Source organism: Aricia agestis, chromosome 8 (assembly GCF_905147365.1).
Source record: "Aricia agestis chromosome 8, ilAriAges1.1, whole genome shotgun sequence".
In the NCBI taxonomy this organism is placed as follows: Eukaryota; Metazoa; Arthropoda; class Insecta; order Lepidoptera; family Lycaenidae; genus Aricia; species Aricia agestis.
In genome coordinates this window covers 10,656,577-10,680,103 of record NC_056413.1, presented here as the reverse complement: position 1 = coordinate 10,680,103, position 23,527 = coordinate 10,656,577, and the positions used below count along the sequence as shown (strand labels likewise).

General features: G+C 37.4%; 1 protein-coding gene across 7 annotated transcripts in view; it reads right to left on the bottom strand.

Moving 5' to 3' along the window:
• Nucleotides 1-23,258, bottom strand: part of LOC121729940 — a 108,849-nt gene extending 85,591 nt beyond the window's left edge. For 3 of the 7 annotated variants that reach the window (XM_042118672.1, XM_042118677.1, XM_042118676.1), the window contains exon 1: nt 10,735-10,966. Coding sequence is in view for 1 of the 7 variants with exons in the window: in XM_042118679.1 (XP_041974613.1) it covers nt 20,150-20,217 (68 nt within the window). In the remaining 6 variants the exon portion in view is untranslated. Of the gene's footprint in view, nt 1-10,730; nt 10,967-20,149; nt 20,387-23,123 lie in introns of those variants that run through there. The other 4 variants (XM_042118679.1, XM_042118674.1, XM_042118673.1 and 1 more) reach the window with 4 other exon arrangements.
• Nucleotides 23,259-23,527: the final 269 nt, after the last annotated feature.

Here is a 23,527-nt window from a genome sequence, read left to right as displayed (position 1 = left end):
AAGGTGATGAGATTTGATGATGGTATGTTTTTCGCGTGGAATGATGACGAAAGCTTGCAAGATGTACGATTCCGAACAATAATAATTGCTCAAAACCTTCCCAGTTCCCCGTGATGCTATACTACTTTTATAATCTATATATATAAAAATCAATTGCTGTTCGTTAGTCTCGCTAAAACTCGAGAACGGCTGAACGGATTTATCTTATCTTGGTCTTGAATTATTCGTGGAGGTCTAGGGAAGGTTTAAAAGGTGAGAAAAATTCGAATAATTGCCGGGAAAATCCTCAAAACAGCATTTTTCTATTTCCCATACAAACGTTTTCTAAATAAAATGGAGAGTCAATTTATATTTATTACCGCTGCATAAAGTTCAAATTCGCGTGCGCGTTGGAGGACCTAATATCGCGTTCTGAAACTCAACAAAAGTGAAAGTGAATCGCGAACGCGACAAAATTGCATAGTCTCAAAATACATAGTACATAAATAAACACAATTTTAGCTAACTTCAGTTGTTACTCTGTCCGATTATTTTTTTATTTTAGCTAACTTAAGTTGTTACTCTGTCCGATTATTTTTTTAATAAGACTATATAGAAATCGAAAGATAAATCTATATATATATAAAAATCAATTGCTGTTCGTTAGTCTCGCTAAAACTCGAGAACGGCTGAACGGATTTATCTTATCTTGGCCAATTTTGATGAAATTTTTTGTGTGTGTTCGTGGAGATTCGAGAATGGTTTAGATTTACAGTTTGGTCTACTGGAAAATGTTTTTTCAATTAATTTCTTATTTATAAGGAGTTGTTGATTTTGGAATGTTTTACATTAGATCCGGCGGACGGCGCTATCATCGCATTCAATATTATTCTATTTCAATTTTAGTTTGTCCTGACAGATGGTGCTACGATTAATTTGAAAAAAATTTTGTTATTCAATTCATGTGCTGATTAAAATATTAAATAAATAACACATAGGCTACAATTTTAACCGACTTTCAAAATGGGGGAGGTGTTATGTTCGTTTTCTTATATTCAACGATTACTCCGCCGTTGGTTAACCGATTTTCAAAATTTTTCTTTTGGTATATAGGGTATCATCCCAATTTGGTATTATATTCAGAAAAGTGATGATCTGATGAAGGATCCATAAGTAATCGAGGGAACTCCTCAAAACTTATAGGGAAACATATGGTGACTTCGGTTTCGTGAGAAGTATTCTAAGCATATGCTACCAACAAGTAAGATTTTGCACCGAGATATACCTGGTATACTGTGGTTCGGAAGGTGCTGAGAGAATTCCTGATTCTTTATAGATACAAGTTTGGGAGTTTCGGCGTTGTTTTAAGAACAGAAAGCATATGCTACTATGCAAATTACATTCTTCATCATCATCATCATCATCATCGCTACCATATCATAGTCTTTTAGATCAAGACTCGAGTTTGTCAAGCGATAATTAAAAAAAATCTATATCTACCTAATATTATAAACCTGAAGAGTATGTTTGCTTGAACGCGTCAATCTCAGAAACTACAGGTCCGATTTAAAAACTTATCTCAGTGTTAGATAGATCATTTATCGAGTAAGACTCATCATTTATCGAGAAGGTTATATTATATTATTACTCTAAGACTAATACGACAGAAGAAACTCAGGAAAATGTGGGAAAAACGGGGGAAATATTTTTTATGGGAAAATGTACCTACGGATTCTGTAAAATTTCTAATTTACGCGGGCGAAGCCGCGCGGGACATCTAGTCTATATATATAAAAATCAATTGCTGTTCGTTAGTCTCGCTAAAACTCGAGAACGGCTGAACGGATTTATCTTATCTTGGTCTTGAATTATTCGTGGAGGTCTAGGGAAGGTTTAAAAGGTGAGAAAAATTCGAATAATTGCCGGGAAAATCCTCAAAACAGCATTTTTCTATTTCCCATACAAACGTTTTCTAAATAAAATGGAGAGTCAATTTGTAATTTATTACCGCTGCATAAAGTTCAAATTCGCGTGCGCGTTGGAGGACCTAATATCGCGTTCTGAAACTCAACAAAAGTGAAAGTGAATCGCGAACGCGACAAAATTGCATAGTCTCAAAATACATAGTACATAAATAAACACAATTTTAGCTAACTTCAGTTGTTACTCTGTCCGATTATTTTTTTATTTTAGCTAACTTAAGTTGTTACTCTGTCCGATTATTTTTTTAATAAGACTATATAGAAATCGAAAGATAAATCTATATATATAAAAATCAATTGCTGTTCGTTAGTCTCGCTAAAACTCGAGAACGGCTGAACGGATTTATCTTATCTTGGCCAATTTTGATGAAATTTTTTGTGTGTGTTCGTGGAGATTCGAGAATGGTTTAGATTTACAGTTTGGTCTACTGGAAAATGTTTTTTCAATTAATTTCTTATTTATAAGGAGTTGTTGATTTTGGAATGTTTTACATTAGATCCGGCGGACGGCGCTATCATCGCATTCAATATTATTCTATTTCAATTTTAGTTTGTCCTGACAGATGGTGCTACGATTAATTTGAAAAAAATTTTGTTATTCAATTCATGTGCTGATTAAAATATTAAATAAATAACACATAGGCTACAATTTTAACCGACTTTCAAAATGGGGGAGGTGTTATGTTCGTTTTCTTATATTCAACGATTACTCCGCCGTTGGTTAACCGATTTTCAAAATTTTTCTTTTGGTATATAGGGTATCATCCCAATTTGGTATTATATTCAGAAAAGTGATGATCTGATGAAGGATCTATAAGTGGGTTAGGCCCCGTAACTTTGCACAATAACACACTGGAAAAGTAACACAACCAGTAACACACACAGTATGGTAACACAACGGAACTGTGTAAGGCTTAGTTTACAATAATATGTAAAATGCCATTCTATTAGAATAACTATTTTCAAAGTGTCTACTTTGTAACCTGAAAAATATAATGGTAAGGCATGATAAGATATTATAAGCTTTGACTTTTTTGAAGTGAAGTGAGTGAAGAGCAGCGGATGACGACGCAGCGGAGACAGTAGAGGGGAGCGAGTGAAGAGCAGCGGATGACGACGCAGCGGAGACAGTAGAGGGGAGCGAGTGAAGAGCAGCGGATGACGACGCAGCGGAGACAGTAGAGGGGAGCGAGTGAAGAGCAGCGGATGACGACGCAGCGGAGACAGTAGAGGGGAGCGAGTGAAGAGCAGCGGATGACGACGCAGCGGAGACAGTAGAGGGGAGCGAGTGAAGAGCAGCGGATGACGACGCAGCGGAGACAGTAGAGGGGAGCGAGTGAAGAGCAGCGGATGACGACGCAGCGGAGACAGTAGAGGGGAGCGAGTGAAGAGCAGCGGATGACGACGCAGCGGAGACAGTAGAGGGGAGCGAGTGAAGAGCAGCGGATGACGACGCAGCGGAGACAGTAGAGGGGAGCGAGTGAAGAGCAGCGGATGACGACGCAGCGGAGACAGTAGAGGGGAGCGAGTGAAGAGCAGCGGATGACGACGCAGCGGAGACAGTAGAGGGGAGCGAGTGAAGAGCAGCGGATGACGACGCAGCGGAGACAGTAGACGGGAGCGAGTGAAGAGCAGCGGATGACGACGCAGCGGAGACAGTAGAGGGGAGCGAGTGAAGAGCAGCGGATGAAGACGCAGCGGAGACCGTGGAGTGCAGCGAATGAAGAGCAGCAGATGACGACACAGCGGAGACAGTGGAGTGGAGATTCCCGAGCGGCACAATGGAATTTAGTCGTAGCCTACTAAATAATTTTGAAAAAGGCCGTCGTGTTAATTATGTATGTGATATTAAAGCTATTAGGTATTTAACAAATAAAACACATAAACCAAAAAATATCTGTCTATCATTTTTTTTATAAATTTAATCATAAACATGAATAGCTAATCTATGCTATCGATTTCAGGCACAGAAAAATACCCCCGTTTAGATATTTGTTTTGGCGTATTAATCTTTCTAACAATATCTTCCCAAGGATATAGTAGTTCGTCCGGTTTTTCAGGCCACTTCCACGATTTTAAAGCTCTTTTCATAGCAGAAATAAGGGCTCCTTCCGATAGAAAGTACACGTCCAGGATATAGATTTTCTTCATACTTAAAAATCACAAAATCACCCTCTTGTACGTCATTTTTTATACGGATAGCTAACGTAATACAAATAAAGAAATAAACTCGCAAAGTGTCAAATTCTGAAGATATAAGCAACCAAAGTTTTATTATTACAATTTTAAATCATTTATTACCAATATTAAAACTTTAGCACCTCATTATCTTCAAGGTGTAACACTTAACGCGTTTTCGTCTAAGATTTTCTCTTGTTTGTATTGATGAGAGCTATCCATTTATTGAAAGAATTATATTTTGTGAACGCGATTTGAAAATAAAATCGGCCAAGTGCGAGTCGGACTCGCGCACGAAGGGTTCCGTACCGGTATAGAGCGAAAGTAGACAAAAATTGTGTTTTTGTATGGGAGCCCCCCTTAAATATTTACTTTATTTTAATTTTATTACTAATTATTAAAGTACAAATACAATTAAGAATTTTGCGAAAATTTCAAGTACCTAGCTGTTACCGTTATTGATTACGAGCAAAAAAGCCAAAAAATCACGTTTCTTGTATCGGAGCCCCCCTTAAATTATAACTTTATTTTATTTTTAGTATTTGTTGTTATAGCGGCAACAGATATACACAATCTGTAAAAATTTCAGAATTCTAGCTATAGCGGTTCTTGAGTTACAGCCTGGAGACAGACAGACAGACAGACGGACGGACAGACAACGAAGTCTTAGTAATAGGGTCCCGTTTTTACCCTTTGGGTACGGAACCCTAAAAAAAACAATAGCGGACAAGTAGGTAGGCCAGGCTCCACACAAAAATCTTCATAACCCTATGTGCTAGCAGTAAATCATTACGAATATTTATCCAAAACAGCTCTCTCGTAGTATGTGTACAAAGCTTTATGTAACACACGGTAACACTCGGTATCACACAGTAACACACTGGAATGAATCGCGTGGCAATTCTAACCTCAACTTAATTTTTCACTCTTGAATTTGCTTTTTCTACGTGATTCACACAACAATTCATGAACTACGAACAGTTTCTATGTTGGGAGACTCTTAGGTAATGTTTTTATTTACTTACTTTAATAGAATGATCGCTTTTTTCTCCAATAAAACAGTATCTGAATTTTCTGCAACAGACGTTGACGTCACCGTAATCCTCCAAAGATGGCTACTTGACATAGCTGTCAAATGAAATGTCATGAAGAGATGTTGCCATATAAATAAAATATATTAGGGTAGCCGTAACAAAAAGAAAATAATATAAAAACGAGTAACACACGCCAAGGCAACACACTGGAAAAAAAGTGGAGTCATGTATATTTTATGAATAAAATATGATGAGATAATTATTTATAACTACATAACAAGCACTATAATATTCAAAAAAGTAAGGGTTTAAATATTGCAAGAACTTTTTACACAAGTAGATAACAAAAAATACGATTTTAACGATTAAAAGTTTAAACAATGGCGTGGGGTCAGTAAAATTTTCATTGACTAGAAAAAAAAGAGGAATTATAAAATCTAATGGTGAGCCTTAGATTAATCTGAGACATCATTACTACTGTAAATAGGCTCGTAAAAACACTGCACACGTAGTTTTTAACATAAAAATGCATAAAAATATTTTTGGTAAGCAAGGAGTGAAGGATGAACTAAGGAGTCACACGCTTTTTTCGAAAAGTGCATAGTTACGGGGCCTAACCCAAGTAATCGAGGGAACTCCTCAAAACTTATAGGGAAACATATGGTGACTTCGGTTTCGTGAGAAGTATTCTAAGCATATGCTACCAACAAGTAAGATTTTGCACCGAGATATACCTGGTATACCGTGGTTCGGAAGGTGCTGAGAGAATTCCTGATTCTTTATAGATACAAGTTTGGGAGTTTCGGCGTTGTTTTAAGAACAGAAAGCATATGCTACTATGCAAATTACATTCTTCATCATCATCATCATCATCATCACTACCATATCATAGTCTTTTAGATCGAGACTCGAGTTTGTCAAGCGATAATTAAAAAAAATCTATATCTACCTAATATTATAAACCTGAAGAGTATGTTTGCTTGAACGCGTCAATCTCAGAAACTACAGGTCCGATTTAAAAACTTATCTCAGTGTTAGATAGATCATTTATCGAGTAAGACTCATCATTTATCGAGAAGGTTATATTATATTATTACTCTAAGACTAATACGACAGAAGAAACTCAGGAAAATGTGGGAAAAACGGGGGAAATATTTTTTATGGGAAAATGTACCTACGGATTCTGTAAAATTTCTAATTTACGCGGGCGAAGCCGCGCGGGACATCTAGTTCACAATAATAATTATTATTATGTGTCCACTCGTACTGGTCATTTTTTTATGAAAGAAGGGGGCAAACGAGCAAACGGGTCACCTGATGGAAAGCAACTTCCGTCCGCCATGGACACTCGCAGCATCAGAAGAGCTGCAGGTGCGTTGCCGGCCTTTTAAGAGGGAATAGGGTAATAAGGATGGGAAGGGAAGGGAATAGAGTAGGATATGGAAAGGAATTGGGCCTCCGGTAAACTCACTCGGCGATACACAGCGCATGCGCTGTTTCACGCCGGTTTTCTGTGAGAAAGTGGTATTTCTCCGGTCGAGCCGGCCCATTCGTGCCGAAGCATGGCTCTCCCACGTATAAACTGGTGGAAGATTGACGCTTCTATTCGAGCACAACATCACGAAATCCGTCTGTACGGTTACCCTGGGACTAAATCGCTCTGGCATGATAATTTTACAACACCACATGTGAGTGTGAATGGAATTAGTTTCATACTAGTTAATCACCTTATACCTATAACAAATATCTTCGTGCTAGCTATAGCGCGATGTAGCCGCCAAGCGGCGGCATCTGTTATCAAAATAAAGGAATTAAACTTAATATAATAAAATTAGCGGCATATATGGAAATGCAACCTAGTTGCCTACTGAATAAAGTTGCATTTCATTAAAATTTACTTATTTTACAAATAACATTTTGTAATTTTACAAAAAATACAAAATGATATCTATTATCGTGTTAATAAAGTTTAATTTTACTTGAATGTTTGTCAGCGTGGCGCGGCTTGTGATATAACGCGCCGTGAGAAGCCAGCCTTATAATAGTAATGACAAATTCAATGTGATGTGCGCTGAATCATCCAAAAATCTATATTTTTTTACAAGTTTACTGATTACATTCAGTTGTACGTAATCAATCACGTTTATGCGATCAAACAATTAAATCAAAAGGTCGTGAACTGGGATACGACTTATGTTAATGAAAATCGTGTCGAACTCTACAGATCTATCATGTGTATTTACAATGCTGCATGTCAGGTTGTTACAAGCGAATTGATTAATATTTTCTTATCTTGATCTCCTTGTATACTTCTATCAATATTAATACTATTTATATCAGTAAATAAGTAGCATGTTTAAAGAGAATTATATTTTGGCACATTCATTACTATGGGAAGCTAGTGACTTATAATATTGTGCTGCTGTGGTTGCCTTTAACAATTTCTTCCCACTTCACATTGTATCTTTTTAATGCATGACGTGTAATTAATTAATGATTAACCTAATAAAATTAATTAAAAAACAAAAGAAATTAGACGCGTAAATAAATTATTTAAAAAACAAGTAACAAGTGAACGTAAATTACTGCCCAAAGACCGCTTTTGATTTTTGGCAATGAATGACTCGCTTTAGAACCGTTGCTCCAACGAACACAGACATATCCGACAAAGCGAATAAAACGGTTGACGATTTGAAAGCCATTCAAGTCCCAGTGAGTCGCCGTGTCCGTTTTGTTCATAATAGGATGGATGGATGGAGGTCACTTGACCCGTATCGATTGTATTCTCATCTATGGAACGAGTTCAAGACATCCTGGATACGATTACATTTATTGAGACTTATGACTCTTTAACAGATCAAATTATTCGCTCGTTTCTATTATTGGATATTCAGCAAAAGATACCGTCATTGCTTAAAACCTGGGTAGGTACTTTGATAGCTTTATAGGTTGGATAAGGGCTTTGCTGTCGACAGCGAAGTTCCAAAACAAAATTGAATTTGACGTAAGAAATCGCAAATGACAATGCGCTTGCGATGCTCTATGACCTAAATATGTCAAATCTCTACACACATTGTTGATATAAATTTCGTTAATATAGAAACTATCATCGAAAAACTCTACATTAAACAAAGATTATTTGAAGAAAATTAGCATGGGGTTAAGCAATTTTCTCCATTCTGCAAAATAAACAATTACTTATGTAATGTTTTGAATAGTAACTTCATGATTATAAGCAACGAATAATGTTATTCTTAAACAAAATATTTTTAAATTGTTCCTTGAACCCATCAAACCCCATAAGCTCACCGGTGAGCGAGACACAATAGAATAACAATAGATTTCCAAGAATCCAATCAAAGGATTAATTACTTTCCTTCTGCTTCCCGCTTGAAGTTGTCTATATTATGGTTTCGAGGAATAGATCATACCTACATCAATAAGTTTTATGCGCATATTATTGGTTACGGAATGGCAGACCACTCCGGAAATACCAAACTATTTAGACTTTAGTGTACCTACCAACATAGTACATACCAACTAAACAATCTCTTAACAGAATAGTACAGCCTATTCCTGACAATTATAACCGTAGAAACCATTAATCGTACAATGTTAATTTATTAGATAAGTTGTACAATAATGTAATTAACGCTGTGTACCAGTTTTACTTTCAAAGTTTCACAAAGTTCTTAGTAGTTGATATAATTATATAGACTATAGCGTTATAGACGTATTATTATTAAATTAAATGCAAGGTAAGAGAAATGAGATATTAACTTACTATCATAATATTTTTAAAGTGAACTGTACCAATAGCACTATCTTAATAATATTTGAGTATGAGCCTAATATCTTAGCAGACCGTACCACCTACAAAATATTTGCTACTGTTTTATGAGATCAGAAAAAAATTGGGTTCCATGATTTACGAGTAAATACATAATGCGTACCTTCCGTAAGACAACGGCACAAAATATGACCAAGAAAACTTTAAATAGCCTTTGTCGAAGCGAAGGTACGATTTCATTCTCTAATAATAAGTATTGGCGCAGAGCAGCGAATTCGATAACGATCGATTACTTAATCGAAGGGCGACGTGCGGCGCCAGCATATATTTACTACACGAGATGAGACGGTGATTATGTTGATGGCAAACTTCCTTCTTGACAACCACGCCTTAGTAACGTATTAAATCATAAATCGAAGGTACCGGTATGGGAAACTTACCTAAAAATCACATGAGAATTTAGGAAACCTGATGACTTGAGACTTTAATAAGGTCGTGACAAAATTGTACGGCCTAGTGGTGAAATGATGATGTCTTGGCTTGTATTTGATAGGCTGCTTCGGGTGGTGGAGTCAACCAATGAGACATGTCACAGCACACGAGGAACCAGAGTGCAAAGTGCATTCGTTCGTTTCGATAGCGGAGAACTTAGATGACAAAAATGTATGAAATTTGACATAACTCATCACGCATGAGTCATGACTCTTAGCGATGCGTTACGTCAAATCCCACACATTTTGGACATCTTAGTTCGCTATCGAAATTAGCGAATGCATTTTGACTTAGCACTCTGATTCCTCGTGAGTGTGAAAGAACCTGTGAGTCTTCTAAAGCTATACATCCTCAACAAACGAGGATGTCGATATAGCCACATGACCGATCAATATGGTAATTCGTTATAAATTGCGTAGGTACTGAAAGGTAGCAGCAGCTCAAACAAGGACATGAGAACTAATTTAGGCATGAGGTGCGCTATTAGGTATTGTCTGCAGCTTTTAATACAGTTCAACGATAGGTCATGTGAATATTTATATATCCACACAACAGAGTTGACATTTTGGCCGGATTTTAAATCAATACTATGACTAAACGCTGCGCTCAGTTCAAGGTGTGTACTATGTACGCTTGTCGCTTGTTCCAAAGCATTATTAAAATGACACATAAATATTTTCAATTCAAAACATCACACATACACGATCATTCTGCTCAAAGTGGTGTCGACTACTTCTAGCAAAATGTTTAGAAGAATTCACCCCTTTTTAATTTCCTTAAGAACATCAATATTGTCGAATAATATTAAGAATTGTCTAAGTAGCTTGGGTAGACAAATGAACATCTTAAAACTTCGTGGAGTTTTGAACAGATTAATAACTTTAGAATTTAGAACTACATGAATCCATTTATTATATCAGTAGGCAATTAAAGATATCACCAATCAAGTATGCAGCATGCCTAATGCCTCTAGCTTATTATAATGAAGGAAGAATACTATAAAGGTATGCACTACATAAATACTAGATAATGTTTAGTGATAAAAATATATACTTATTAACTTGTGACTACAAAATAATTATTAATTGTGTAGAACTACTACTTCATAGAATAGGAAATCTATTAGTCCATTTCCAGTAAAGTTTGACAGTTTGGTCATTCCAGGCAATCTGAGCTGAGCAAAAACAACTTGACATTGAACTGTTTGCGTAACGTTCGATATTATTTGCGAATTTTCGCGGATTCCATAAAAAATAGACGTTGGTTAACACTTACGTACCCATACTATTAACGACTAAGCGTGTAAACAATGCAACTTCGTTTAGAAAAGAAAACTTCAGCGTTCCGAATCGTAAGTCTTATTCACCAGCGTTCTAAAACTTCTAATTAAAAATAAACCACTCAACATGTTCATAGTTCACTAGACGCGACTGTAAATAAACCGCCGCCGATCCGGCGTATGCGGACCGTAGCTCGCGGGGGCGCCGGTCGCACTGATGATTGCCGTACGATAACGCGCGCCCGACCCTACGGCTGCTACCACGAAATTCTAACGACATCTCTCGTCGTCCGCATATCGCTAGTGCCCAAACAAAAAATTTCGTCACTCGATAACGAGCGACAAACAGATCGATCGTAGTACCTAGCGTACGGTTGAAACTGATAACAGGTACATGTTAAGTACATCTTCGTTTTGCACGTATGTAATTCAAACATATTATGAGAATAAGATCTAATAAATCATTCACATGCGGCCTCTCCACGATGGCCTATGATGAAACAGTACAAAGTAGGTAGTAGGTACAAACAATTACAGACGTGTAGAGGAGCATACTCGTCTATAATTGCCTATGTTGGACATCGACTGTGCATCTAAACAACAGCATCACAACAATGGTCTTTAGCATAATATTAAAAAAACAAATCGAAGCGGACACAACGAATTGAGGATACAGATTTAGACAAGCTCAGTAAATGCCAGGCTGTATAAATCCGGTCACGTGTATATCTGGGAGTCATCGGTACTCTATACCAAGAAGAGTTAATGCCAACCATGTCAAAGACCTTTATAGCAATTAACTTGTAATCTTTTAATCCTGATGATACTTTTGTATTTCTAGTGTTTTATGTTTAGCATAAAAAGGCCAAAAGGAACTCGATCATGACTCTATGCTATTACTGCTTGAATTTTAAAAGCAGAATGCGATGTGTCACTAGGAATAATGATACACTGTGATAAAAAAAGATATATTTGTATTTTGTAAGCAGCCGAGCCAGCCAGTCTGCCAAGGCGTATTGTGGTAATCGCCGAAGGAAGATTATTGTTAAGACACCTAAGAATGAGCGAAGCAATGAAACTGAAAAATAAAATCCAACGATGACCTAGAGCACAGAATAGATAATAGTACAAGCCTAGAGGTACAACGAAGAAGAATATGAATGTTTTGGAGAAGTAAACATAGCACTACAATGCCCTTGCGCAGATTAAACCAAACGTAATATTTACAATGCCAGTGCCAATAAATAAATCTGGCAAATAAACTTGTAACAATGACCAAAATAAAGTTGATCGCTAGTCGGGAGCGGACTGGCCGGTTGCGATATTTTGGCAAGTAGCGGCGTGCGTGTCGCGGGCGCCCGATGATGCCATCGCCGCGGAGGACCGTGACGTCATCGCGTTTTCCAAACGTGGCCGCCAGACAAAAATAGTCCCGCCCCACCGCAAGCCCCTCGCAGTCACCGACGAATTTAGCCGACCCGAAGCGGACAACCTTCGAAGTCAAATGTTTGACAGCACCGGTCTCGCTGAGACGCTTAACTATTATGTTAGCCTTGGATATGGGTAAATGCCGATATAACAATCAATTAAATGGTACGTAGTAAGCAGATGTCAAAATGCATATTGCGTAGTGCGTACGCGATATGGCTTAGTAAATTATCTGAAAAAAATGTTAATGTAAATAGAATTATATTCATCATAATATTATCATAATTTTTAATAACGTGAAGGCAAATTGTGTGAATAATGAGTGCCTCGCCTTCTTATTAGGAACTGACGCAATTTACCATCGACGACCATCACAACTGAGAACCGAAGTACAAAGTGACAAAGAAGTAGGTACGTTAGTATGTTTACGAAATCTTTGCAGTCGATAGTCGATACTGGCATGAAATGTTTTATGTATCGTGTTTTATATGTATTGACTATGATATCATCGCGCTACCTACTCTTGGCTTTTGTTTGACCTACATACGTATTTTTTCAGTGTATTTGCGTGAGAAGCGTTGTAAACTAATGCGTAGATCGCCGCTTACAACACATTTGAAGGACTTTTTAATTGAAAAGGTGTCATGCAATGGTTTAGCTGAGTCACGATAATATGGGATTATTGACTGCCAAAATGACGCGCAATAGGGACTGTCAGTAGTCAGTACCAAGTGCACCCTCCCCCTACCATTCCTCGTCCTATCAATCTAATATCAATCTGTTTTGTCCTTTGTAAATACTCTATTTGTTGAAATGTTATGTTCATATATTCATAATAACAAAATAAAACTGTGAGGTGTATAGTACTAACCCTAAAATATGTTTGTGCTTGTTTTAGATTTTTCAACATCCGTACGCGTCTCAAATCATACCTTGTTTTTTCATAAAGCCAACCCATCCTAGAGCAGAGTCACATCGACCACTTTGACATTGGCAACAGACTACGGGGCCATTTTTAAATAAGAAGAAGCAGTACCAAGTGAGTCCCTACTGCTCATAGTTAGAATTGCTAGCTATGTATCATCATTGTTTAATATAAGTATGTATATTTAACTAGAATTTGCATGACTACTCGAATCATGATTTATCACTAAAGTCATAATAGGGATGATGACAAGGTCAAAGATTAGCGAATTTTGTTAATAAAATAAAGAAATCACGGTAAAAAATAAGTGTTCCCAAAATTTCAGCTTGATAGCATTTGTATTTTTTTTGTTATGCGCCTTCAAAGTTGGATATTCAAGTCGAATTTTTTTTCAATTTAATTTCTTAATATGTGTATACAATGCGATAACTTATGCAATTAAAAGCAACTTTTGATAAGAAACCACTTTCATAAACGCAATATTTAATATACCTGTCGAACAAAGTTGTCTCCCGATGCGTACAAACTACGAAAGACTGACGTCATACTTTCGTAGCACTTTGTATGGAGCGTTTCGGGCAGGTCATTTTTTTTGAGATATTTGAATTGTCATATCTTGGTGAATTTTTAAGCTATCAGTGTCATTCTTTCAACGATGTTTCTATTTTTTAAGTGTCTTTCAATTACCGATAAGAAAAAAAAATAGTCATCATGCCTATTCAAGACGTGAGTGGAAGAATAAGGTAAGTAACATGAAAAATCTTCCCGTTTTTTTGCTTAAATGGGCCGGAAAACCTATTTGAAATAGAAAAACTATGGATTATATGTGTAGCCAGATATATTAGCTAGGTTATGAAGTAGATAGTTATAAGTTTTATTAAAATAATTAAAAAAAAAAAAAACCGGCCAAGTGCGAGTCGGACTCGCGCACCGAGGGTTCCGACAGCTTAAAGGTATTATAGACCTGAGTATTTGGTATGAATTTCAATTTAATACCTCTACGCGTTTATGAGGAAATGGGTAGTAAGTTTAAAATTATTAAAAAAAATATATTATGTGATGTAACTAAAAATTTATGGTTTTCGTAATTTTTCCTTTATCTATGCTATAAGACGTTGCTTCGTACCAAATTTCAAGATTCTGAGTTCACGGGAAGCACCCTGTAGGTTTTGATTCCCTTGCAAGTGTCGAAAATTTGCGGCATAAACGGCTGTATCTTTTGATTGCGTTGGCTTAGAAGTTTGATTTTTTCACAGCTTCAAGGGACAGTAGACTTGAGTAATTGATATAAATTTCAGCTTCATACCTCCACGCGTTCCTGAGAAAAAGGGTCTTGACAGACGGACAGACGGACAACAAAGTGATCCTATAAGGGTTCCGTTTTTTCCTTTTGAGGTACGGAACCCTAAAAATGAGTTATTGTCCGTACGTTACGAAATGTTACTTGTTCGATTCTTCCACTCACGTCTTCAATTATCAAAACTGATCTGATAAATTAGGAAATACTATTTTTGTCTCATTTATCTTTATATTGAAATGTCAAAGATCCAAAAATCCGTTTTTAAGATCACTAGCGTTTAGTTTTGAGATTAATAAAGTACAACATAAAGTACAAACAGTTACCTGAAGTTCCTTTAATGGAGGGCTAAAGAGCAGTCTGCGACCCTTGCTTCAGAGGCCCCGGCTTCAAATCTACCAATAACAATTGATAAACATAATGAACGGCATCAAATCTAATTTCCTAGAAGTTTTTGCATAAATCTAACTGCCATGGTGTCTCAAATCAAGATTTATTAGAATACTAGCTGTCCCGGCAAACGTTGTTTTGCCATATAAATAATTTTTGGTATGAAAAATAGATGTTGGCCGATTCTCAGACCTACTCAATATGCTCACAAAATTTCATGAGAATCGGTCAAGCCGTTTCGGAGGAGTACGGCAACGAAAACTGTGACACGAGAATTTTATATATTAGATCAAATCAATACTTAAGTATTGAATTGATATTCTGATATATAGCTGACGATGCTAATGCAACATGTTTTCATTTGTTTACAATGTTAACAGCACGGCGGAAGTTAACCAGCTTGCACATCGCTGACGCACTGCTGTACTTGCTAATTCCTCACAAAAGGTGCATTCTATTAGAACATCAAATTACAGTCAACCGACGTTTTGCGGCGACCTTGATTTGACTTGATTGTGATTCTGACACCAATTTAATGCACCAGGTGTTGTTTTACGGAAATCCGTGTTGCATAATAAAACTACGCCCTACGGCATAAACTGTTGAAATAAAAAATATCCATTAACAAAACCATTTTGAAATATCCATTAATAGAACCATTTTTCGGGCATGTTGTGAAGCATCTACCATAACTAGAGGTTTACCCTCGTAGAAATTCAGTGGTTACATAGCTCTGAACCGACTGTAAAGCAAACTGTAACAAAAGATGTTATTCATAATTTCATAAACTAAAGTGCAACACACCCCTTCAAAGACGGTCACCCAACTATTTAGCAATGTTTATAATGTTAGAACTCTTTTAGCGGATAAAAAGCGCAATGAAGTCATCCACCATAAAATAAACGCTGACGCACGAATTCACCTTATAACTGGTAAGGTTAAAGCGGCAAGTCCATCGTACAGCGTACTACAGAACGGTCAACGAACCACAACGTTCAAACCCGGTCCAAGTTATTCACGATTAGCAGAATTTGGGAAACGGAACGTCTTACGGAAATATAATTTAGGTAAAAACCGGCCAAGTGCGTGTCGGGCCACGCGCAATATAGGGTTCCGTAGTATCGCTAATTTTTGATTTGTCAATGACCGGACATTTATAACGTGTTTTACTGACACTACTAACAACATCTCATCTCAGTTACGTTCAAAGGAATTTGAACGAAAAGTTCCTTTATACTTCGCCGAATACAATTTTTTAGTTGATCGACTATTAAGTAGTCTTAATAATTTATGAAGTCTTCTTAAATTCAGCATATTTCCTACTCTCGTGAATTTTTTTACATTTCTAGAAGCAAAAGAAGCTGGTAGAAGGGGGGACACTGGACTCTAACGCTTTTTCCACTTTAAACTTCATATTTCACAAACGAATCCCTTAAACGGAAAATGATCTATGAATACTCATAATATTTTAAAAAAAATCTATCCAACGACACCCCACACCGTGGGTTGGGCGCAAAAAAAATCATCCCCGCTTGATGTGTAGGTGAGGTCCCATAAAAAATGTTTTTTTAAGATTTTATATAAGTACAATTTTGTCGGCACCATTATTAATATGTGCATTCATGCCGAATTACAGTTTTGTAGGTCCTATAGTCTCTGAGCAAAACCGCGGACACACGGACCGACAGACGGACAGACCGAAACTATTTGGGTTCCTTGTTGACTACGGAACCCTAAAAAGGACAGTGACGCAGTCCGCAAACTATTGAATTTTATATTGATTGAACTAAAAAAGGCCTATGACACCTGAAAACCTTTAGCTTCAGCGAACTTCTACAAGTTCTGAAAACTTGTAATTTTTAAATTACGGTCTGTTTAATATAATTTGTTCATTTATTTTAAAACCTTCACCCAATTTGTGTTATTTGTTTCTTATTTTGAGACGTGTTGTTAACTCCTTATACATTTTGGTTCATTCAGATTTCAGAATCGTTTAACACCAGTTTAAAATTATTTTTTTTCTCTAAATTATAGTACTTATCTACATTGTAAACCGTACACGTTTACAGGGCTACATAATATATGAACGTTTTATAAAATTCGAATGACAATGGTGCGAAATGGGGACGGATACGAGCGGTCTGATAAGATAGCGCGTACGTTTCAGCGTTGGCGACGTTCGACGTCTTGCAACGCCATTCATTGCTGAAAATGTGCGCGACATCGTACCGAGAAATCCGGCCGAGTTTCCTGGAAGCGCTACTATGTTTACACACACGTATGTAGTATATTACGGCACACAGCCGCCCACGACCCTGATAACACGAGTGACGAGCCGTGTATCGGCAGTTATACTCATTAACAGACTCACATTGCGTACCCGTCTCACTTTACATGCAATCATACAAATCGCTCCTTATAAATTGCGATCGCGCAGTCAAAAGGCCTCACAAACATACTAGGTTTGCAGCGTTTTTAATGGCTGACAAAACATTAACAACTAGGCAGTTTCTCTTGAATGCGCATAATTAACCCATCAATCCCCAAGCGGCAGCCGGCTGCCGCATAACATGACAATTGAAAATCTATTGTCTCTGCGAATTGCGATACCCACGATGGAGGTGCTACAGGTAAGTGGTAACAGGCGAGTGCGATATTCTGCTGACTTATGACCGGTTTTTCAGGTTTTTTCAGAGGTATTCATCAATTCAATAAGGTTGTTGATTTATTTACTTTAAACCAATCAAAAGCCTAATTGAATAGATCAAATTCCTGTCAAAAACCTTTGAAACTGGTCACTAAAGCGAGTCGGATTAATCAGCTCTACATGCGCCAATCAGGAAGGTCCAATAGAGCGATCGTAAGATCATCGAGGTCAACGCTGTAATGGCAGCGGTCAATAATGATAATTTAACATATGAACTAGCCGGCAATAAATATCAATTGGTTCGGTTCGAAAGATGTTTTTATTAGCAGTATTATAACGATAAACTCTTGCGGCACATTCTGGTGCACCTTTATCACAATGATATAAACATGTTTGACTTTGGAATATTTATAAGATACTAGCTGTCCCGGCAAACGTTTTTTTGCCATATTTTTCTTTTCATAAAATAAGGGGGCAAACGAGCAAACGGGTCACCTGATGGAAAGCAACTTCCGTCGCCCATGGACACTCGCAGCATCAGTAGAGCTACAAGTGCGTTGCCGGCCTTTAAGAGGGAATAGGTTAATAGGGGAGGGTAGGGAAGGGAATAGGGGATGGTAGGAAGGGAATAGAGCAGGGGATTGGGCCTCCGGTAAACTCACTCACTCGGCGAAACACAGCGCAAGCGCTGTTTCACGCCGGTTTTCTGTGAGAACCTGGTATTTCTCCGGTCGAGCCGGCCTATTCGTGCCGAAGCATGCTTCGGCTCTCCCACGCTTAAATTATTTCGCCCATATTTTTTTATTGAAGTGACTAAATAAGTATGTCACCATGGCAACGTCCATCGCTATCCCGTCGCACAAACAATGGTCGCCGTCAGTCTCGAGTTGTAATAATTTACTATTATTTATTCAACAAATGCACTTATCGATATAAAAAATAGCCAGTAGCCGATTCTCAGACCCACTGAATATGCATAATATATATTTGGTTAAAATCAGTAAAGCCGTTTCGGAGGAGTACGCGGCCTTACATTGTGACACGAGAATTTTATACATAAGAATAACAAAAGTTTTGTTGTGCAGAAAGTAGGCAATAGTCTAAAATATTTTGTAGGCTTGTTGTAGGCAGACCAGTCAATGACATTTATTCACGCGAACTTTATCGAAGAAAACGTTTCGGTAATGACTAATGATGTAATTTATTGTTTATTATACCGCAAAGCAGTTGAATGCGACAAAATATTGGGCATAACTTTAAATCCCCATATTACGCGGAATTGATGGGTTAACAGTGTAAAGAACGACAAAAAAGCCATGACATAATATAAATATAAGTCCTGACCCGTGACACAAGCAAAGATAGGCGCAATAAAGGAAAAGGTTTGACTGTATCACCTTTTAGATTTTAGGAAACGTTAGAGCAAGGGCGTCGCCAGGGGGGGGGGGGGGGCAGGGAGGGGCAGCTGCCCCCCCCCCCCCCCCCCCCCCCCCCCCGAGATTCTAAAAAAGTTGCTAAATATAATACAAACAACGACCACTATAATATTAAAATCTGGTAATAGATGTAAGGCTCGTAGTATAAGTGAAAAGCTTCATGTGCTGTCGACTTTACCTACTTTTCTCATTCATAGAGAATGAGAAAAGTATGAATTGTAGTAGGTAAAGTCAACTTGCCCCCCCCTGCGCTATCGGCTGGCGACGCCCTTGTATCAGAGGGAACGTGAGGAGACCTTCGAAACGTAATCGCATAGTTGACATTCACCCGGACTAAAGCAATAACTATAGATTACGATTTACGTGGTCCTTGCGGCAGCCTTGGGCTTGTCTATCATTATAGTATAATGAATAATGAGTTCTGGTTTTTAGCAGTACCATCGTAACTAATCTTTCACAGGGCAGGAAAGGTTAGTAACAGCTAGCTCGGTATCTTCTATAATAAGGCTTAGGAATTATTAGAATAATAATAATATCTATAGACGCTTCACACCACGTCAGTCTGGCTCCGTGCTAAGTACCTGAAGGACTTGTGTTACGGGTACAAGACAACGGAAATATATTTAATACTTTTATACTATACATATATTTAAGATTTTTATTATAATACGAGCTTTTGCCCGCGGCTTCGCTCGCGTTAAGAAGTATTATTATATACAAACTTTCATCCCCTATTTAAACCCCTTGGGGTTGGAATTTATCAAAATCCTTTCTTAGCGGATGCCTACGTCATAACATCTACCTGCATGCCAAATTTCAGCCCGATCCTTCCAGTGGTTTGGGCTGTGCGTTGATAGATCACTATGTCAATCAGTCAGTCACCTTTGAGTTTTATTATATATAAAGATAAAGATGATACACATATTTAATACACATCCATGACCCAGGAACTTTGAAAACTTTTTGTTCCGTCGAACCCGCGACCCCCGGCTTGAGCTACAAACGCGCTCACCACTGAGCCACAGAGGTCGTCAAAAGAATGTCACAAAAAACTCACTTCTTTAATTCTTCACGTGTCGCTTTAGGTCATAGCACAATAGCCCATGCTATGTTGACTCTGGACGGCAATAGGCTGATGATGATGGCGATGCTGACTCTAGACGAGAAGCTCCGGGAAACTCATGGATAAAGACCCCAAAAAAGACTTATTCTCAGTTCTCAATCTAGCGTAAAGAAACGAGACCTTCCGAAAGTTCTCGCCATGAGACTTGCTGCACAATAATTTTACTTACTTGGTGAGACTGGAGGTATGACTGATGCTCGCGGCGGCGGCTCTGCGCTCCGCTGCCGCGTCCACCATGCCTCTGCATCACTGCGAGCATCACTAACTAATCGCCACCACCGCACAACCACGCACTACACATTACAGTAACCCTCGATCCGACACCCGATACGCGAATATCTAGTTACCCTCACTGTCCGGCCTCACAAAACGCTATCGCAACCGCTTGCGGTTGGTTTTACAGCATCTGGAACAACAGAGAACACTCATTATTGACTAATTAGGTGCCTAAGTTTCTCTACCCGGAACGAACCCAAGTTATCGAATTTTCTAGGCTGGGGAGCTTTTTGGGGAAGCCTCAAAAAGAAAGGCAAAAGGACGGCTGCTACCTTAGCTTAGCCCAAACATTCCTCTTCCTTCTTCACACTGCCACCTGGTACCTGGTGGCAGTGCAGTGTGATATATGCAGCAAATGCGAGTGACCGATCGCAAAAAATAATATTGACGAACGATCGTCTTGTTCGTATTGTGGTAGGTTTGTCGCGAAGTTTGTTGGCTATTTAGTTCTAGGATATCATAAAAGCCTAGAATTTCTACTTTCTAGACATCCAGTCGAGCGATGGCGCGTTTGCCTTCAGAGTGCTTATGATTTAAAATGTCATTGTTGCATTCCCTGAACTGGTTTCTTAGCAACATAAGAGAAGCACGGCGTGTGCTTCTCTTAGACCCAGGCAACAACACTGCTTTGTGGCGTCCTATCGCAAAAACAACCATTGAAAAGTAATGTTTTATTTATCGATGCGACGCCGCAGCGGCAACGCTGTGTTGTGGCTTGGCCCTTATGTTTCTTGGAAACCAAGTCAGGGACGCAAATTACAATTTATTGAAACTATTAATCGACGATACTGTATGATATTCTAGAGAATTAATTACCATTAGAAAGTTAGGTACATGATACCCAATCTGGTTTACCTAAATCTATACTTTACTAATAGGTATTATAAATCGGAAGAGTTTGTTTGTTTGAACGCGCTAATCTCAGAAACTACTGGTACGATTTGAATTATTCTTTCAGTGTTAGATAGCTTATTTATCGAGGAAGGCAGGCTATTTATTATCACGCTCATAATAATAATAATAATAGGAGAGGCTATGACTCATAGAAGCAAAGAAATAGAGAAAAATGAGAAAAAACCGCTAAAATTATGAAAGGGCTTATGTCACGAATTACTGGAGCAATTTTCATGTTATTTGGCACAGATAAAAAGTAGACCACGTGAAGGATCATAGGCTATTTTCTGAGGGCTAATTTGTCTGTGAAATTCCTATTTTACGCAGACGAACCTGCGTGGAAAATCTGGTGCCAAATCAATTTAAAAGATATGAATTAAGTATAATATACCCCAGTCCCAACAATTTGATTTTAGATTATAGAAATTAGAAAATGATGAACAAAAAGGTTTCCCTATTTTCATACTAAGATAACATCAGAACATGCAAAGTTACTTTTTGAAAACAATCTTGTTTTATGTTATTTACTTCTTCACATCAATTTTATAACATTGCAATCTACTTTCTGTGACTTAGGAAGACTTTTAAAACATAAGACATTAAGAGTGGGTTGCACTAGAGGCGTAGTTATAGTTAAGGTTATTGTCACATATAGCGTCCATTATGGACTTTTACTACCTATAGAATTTGACAGTTCATTTTGTTATGGTTAAAGCTGTTAAAGTAAGTTGGTGCAACCCACCCTAATACCTGGAGTATGCGTGGGAGTCACAGACACAATAAGAAGATTTTCAATTGTTATGCGACAGCCGGGTTCCTCTTGGGGATTGATGGATTAAGGTCTAAGTTAGATACAACCATCTGAGACAGTAGGTCTTGCAGAGACCATACCAATTAAAAATCTGTGGGTAGCTATTAAGAAAGTAGGTATGAATTGTAGGTATGAATGAAAAGTATGTATGAATTGTAGGTAAAGAATGAAAAGTAGGTAAAGTCGCCAGCACATGAAGCTTTTCACTTGTACTATGAGCCTTACATCTATTACCAGATTTTAATATTACTTATAGTGGTCGTTGTTTGCATTATATTTGGAAACTTTTTTAGAGTCTCTAGGGGGGGGGGCAGCTGCCCCCCCCCCCCACGCGACGCCCTTGGTTATAACTAACCCATTGCAGAAGTTCAAGGGAAAAAAAAGAAATTCAGTGTTTATTGCAAGTAAGGGCATAGTTTAGAGTAAAATGTTTGAAAAGGTTGTATTATGTAGGTACTTCAATACCTATTCATTATTTTTAATTTGAAATACATCCAAATTAAATAATCAATAATAATGAACATTTGTTTTTGAAGAACAAGAAAGGATGTAAAAATAACACCCTGAATCCAATTATGAAGGCTTAAGTAAGGAAAGTAGCTATGAATGTATGTTTGTTTACTTCCTTTACTGAGGCACTTCAACTACATACCATACTACTTAGTTTATTTTTATGAATGAGATGTCAACAGATTTGTAGTATGGCAGTATCATAGGCCGTCATAGAGTAAGTATATCAATTTATTTAAGGAACTTCTTCATTTGAATATGTTTGTTTATAAAAAACTAGACAAAAAATTTAGAGCCGAAGTAGGTACACTTTGCGGCATTCTAATAAAGGCAATGTTATAAGATAATGTTACATATTGTTTTGCTCACACAGTCTCTCTCTTTTGAGACAATGCAGAAAACTTATGTAACTCACAAATGTCCATGTGTTATGATTCTTTAAAACGTGAGTGTTTGCTTTGCAAATGCAAAATGGTTTAAAAAACAATACTATGTACATAATCAACTTTTTTTTATCAAGATTTATGAAAAACTTAGGGAGTGTTAATGTTGTTAAGAAGTTATAACAATGACTTTTAATAACACAACGAATACCTACAAATGCTCCTTTATGAGATCATCGATACAGTAAATAAATTTAAATATGACTCACCCATTTATATAGCAGTTACTGAGACCGTATAGGTTATCATTTTATTATCACAACTACTTATGACATACGTCATAGATAGCACTAGCAAAAGTGATAATTCCAAAATATCACGTTAATTTAAATGAACTTCTGATAAACACACGTTACTAAAAATTTTTGTCTTAAATGTATAAATTATAAATAAACTAAAGCTTCAATTTGTACTAAAAGATGAAACAGAAACAACAAAAATTTGTATACAGTACTCTCTAGATTTATTTCGTCCAAAATTTAAACCACTAGTGCCAACTGCCATCTATGAGTCACAATTGACATTTAAATTTATACGCAAAAGCCAGATTACTGTGTTATTATACAAAAAAATAGCTTAAATGTTTCCAATTTTTGAAACAAAATATGTCTGT